The sequence below is a fragment of the Phaethon lepturus genome, unplaced genomic scaffold (assembly GCF_000687285.1).
Source record: "Phaethon lepturus isolate BGI_N335 unplaced genomic scaffold, ASM68728v1 scaffold12207, whole genome shotgun sequence".
NCBI classification, from domain to species: domain Eukaryota; kingdom Metazoa; phylum Chordata; class Aves; order Phaethontiformes; family Phaethontidae; genus Phaethon; species Phaethon lepturus.
Genome location: NW_010551172.1, coordinates 1 through 3179, shown reverse-complemented (window position 1 = coordinate 3179; position 3179 = coordinate 1). Strand labels below are relative to the sequence as shown.

General features: G+C 39.5%; 1 protein-coding gene across 2 annotated transcripts in view; it reads right to left on the bottom strand.

Annotated features, from left to right (window-relative positions):
• PANK1 (pantothenate kinase 1) overlaps positions 1–3097 on the bottom strand; it is a 26789-nt gene extending 23692 nt beyond the window's left edge. For both annotated transcript variants that reach the window (XM_010290813.1, XM_010290814.1), the window contains exon 1: positions 3070–3097. In XM_010290813.1, the coding sequence (XP_010289115.1) occupies positions 3070–3097 (28 nt within the window). The remainder of the gene's footprint in view (positions 1–3069) is intronic.
• Between the last annotated feature and the right edge of the window lie 82 nt (positions 3098–3179).

Below are 3179 nucleotides of genomic sequence, written 5' to 3'. Positions count from 1 at the left end.
TCCTGCTGGCAATGCTGATATGCAGTTTTAACTCACAGAATGCTGGATCACAACACATCAAATAGTTCATATGACCAGTCCTACCCCTTAGGCAACCCTTACTCCCACCTACATTAAAATCAACTGGAGACTAACTTAAGCAGCACATCACCTGAAGCAATTCTTAAGATTAAAAGATTGTGGGATATTCCAACGCCTTGAACAAAATTTCCATAACCGATAATGTTGTACTTACTCACTGTGCCAAACAATAGCAAGACCAAAACCATTTTCACTCCTGTACTCTTCACCAAAATATACTATGCAATCATGGCATTCCGTATTTCACTGCAGGTGAAGAATCCTAGGTTTTCCACAGCTTCCACCTGGCTTTAAGTAGTGCTGCACAATCATGCTGCAGCCAAACATCACAGGTGTAGCAACCTAAATATTGCCCAAAAGCATTCTTTACTGTGAAGCTACAACTCAAAGTGTTTATAAACTACAACTAATATGCATTATAACTGCCACAGCTATAAAGTCACAATGCCTCAAAATACACATTCTTTGACCCCTAACAATTACATCTCACCCAGAGCCAGCTGGTAAGATGCTAATCTGAATAGAGACCCCAAAGCTTTAGCTTAATTTAAGAAAAGCAATAGAATTAAGATATTCAGCTGGCTTCTTCCCTACATCTGATGTAGAGTAACTGGAGTGGTGCTTCACAGCATTAACTGCCATGCTGAGATCTTTGCCCTTAGCTGGCTACAATGCCGTTTCACGGGGATCAATGAAGGCACTTAACTGCTCTTTCTTGTTCTTCTGTTCAAAGCTCACATTTAAACTGAACATGATGCTTAAGCAGACTTTTGAAATTTGCAGAATTCACACGGTTTCAGTATTTTATTCTCTTCTGGAGCACTTCACAGTGCAAGGCATCAAAACAGATACTTATCTGTATTCATTACGCTGTGCTGTGATACACAAAGGTAATGTAAACCCTAGTCTCACAAAGCAGCTGCACTAGTGATTTGAACCAGAAAACTGACAGAAGCCTAACATCCCTGACAACTCATCTACTTCAACTAAAGAAAAAACAAAGCAAAGACAAGCTTCTCAGCAGAAGGTGAGTCAAAAGATAAGTTAGTCCCTAGATACTCTCTCACCACAGGCTAACGAGCAAAGCATACTGGTTTCAAAGGGCATCTTCCCTTCTCTGAGGGGAAAAAGACTTGGGAATATAGAAGTTTACCATCACTTTGGCAGAAAGCAAAAACAATCAAGAAAACATATAATTTGCAAAGATTAAAGGAATAATCGCTGCAAAAAGATAGGTTTCATTTGTTGAAATATTGGGAAATGCCAATTATCTCATTATCTTTTCCACCACGCAAAGCAAACCCCACAATCAATACTGAAGTCTTACATACCATGTGGCAACCGCACTTCATTTTGCAATGTGTCCTTAAGCACAGAACAAACATCTGCAAAGGCCAGGATTAAATACAAAAAACCAGTAAAACGGGACTGTGTAGTATTCACTACAGATGGATACAGTGGAAGGCTACATAGTACCAGGAGAATTTGAATATAATTTAATGGAATTTTTAAGCTGGTGACAATGTGCTGTCATATTTTCCCACAAGACTAATACTAAATCGCAAATTTGTTCTTCTACAAAATAAGCCATATAAATTAAAAAGTATAAGATCAACAAGAATTCACGTGTTTTATTCAGCAAAGAAATTGCCCAGAAAATAGTTCTACAAAGCATTTCCCCCACCTGCTGTTTTCATTAAAGCCTCATTGCATTAAAACCCCACAACTGAAGACTCTGTTGTCATACATCTTGGGCAATATAGCCAGTCACCTACGCTCTCTACTCTGATGGGCTCTTTTTCCCCTCAAGATGAGAAAGAGATTCCAAATTCCTCATTGTTTCTTATTCAAGTGATTATATAAATAATTAAAAGCCTTATTCTTAGCTTCAAAATAGTTTTTAATATTATGAAGAGTTTGATATGCAAGTGCTGACTCTTCTTAGTTACACCAAATCAAAGCGTAAGTTAGTCCAAGTTCTGCAGTTTTCGTTCCTAAATGAACACGTGAAGCTGGACAAAGACTACAAAAGACAGCTCGTGACAGAGAATGATTTGATCACCAATATGTTACATTTGGTAGAAGACTAAGGTAACTACAAACAGGTACAGTAAGCACTGCATGATTAATCAATACAGCAAACATTCTAAGGGAGAGTGGTGTGTGTAGCTCAGCAAAAACATTTAAAAAGCTGGAGAAGGCACGGTAATAAGTTGTCGTGAAAGCTGAAGCTCTTCAACGCTGTTTCTGACTATCAAAATAGTCAAGAGAACAAGTTCTGCTTATTCAGAGACTCTTTTTAAATACTCAGTTCAAAAAAAAGAAGGAAAAAAAAAATCCAGAGTGGCTGAATGCACTCTGTTTTGTACTGAGTAGAAACATCTTTTAAGTTTTGGCAGTGGGTAGCTGTGATGCTGACTATCCCTGATTACGCTTTCCGAACATGCTGAACTGTTAACAAAGAAGCAAACATTTGTTAGCTTTATTTGAAGGGCTAGTGAAGTAAGAGTGCAAAGAAACAAAGTACTTTTTCCATTCAATTGTTTTACTTGTAGAGTTTATGCTGGAATTATTCATTAGCTCCATAGCTATATATAAGAAATTAGCTATGACCAAGTAAACAAAACATACTATTAATCAACAAACCTTATATAAACGTTACAAATACAGATGTCTGAGATTCCTAACTTTAAAATAAAACACGAAGAAAACAGACAGTTCACGAACACCTGACAAACTAACAAACCAAAAGCTACAGGCGATGCTTATAAGGAGCAAATTCACTCAGTTCAATTGTAAATTCGTCGCGTTTGTAAGATACTTTTTCGTTTTCAGCCTAAATAATTTGCCCTCAGCTCCTAGGTCTACTTTCTCCTTAATTCTAACAACGTTTAGGGCAGGGAAGGAGCACGCACTAGGACCGCAGAGCCTCCCCGACACCCAACGCACAACAGCCCCCAGGCCGACCCCCGCCTGGGCGCGACTTACAGCGCTGCTTGGGCACTATGAGCTTCATGGGCGCGTCTAGGCTGCAGCGGCCGGCAGGACCCTGGGCACCGCCCGACGCGGCGCTCGGCGCGGCTCTGCTCTGCTCGAAG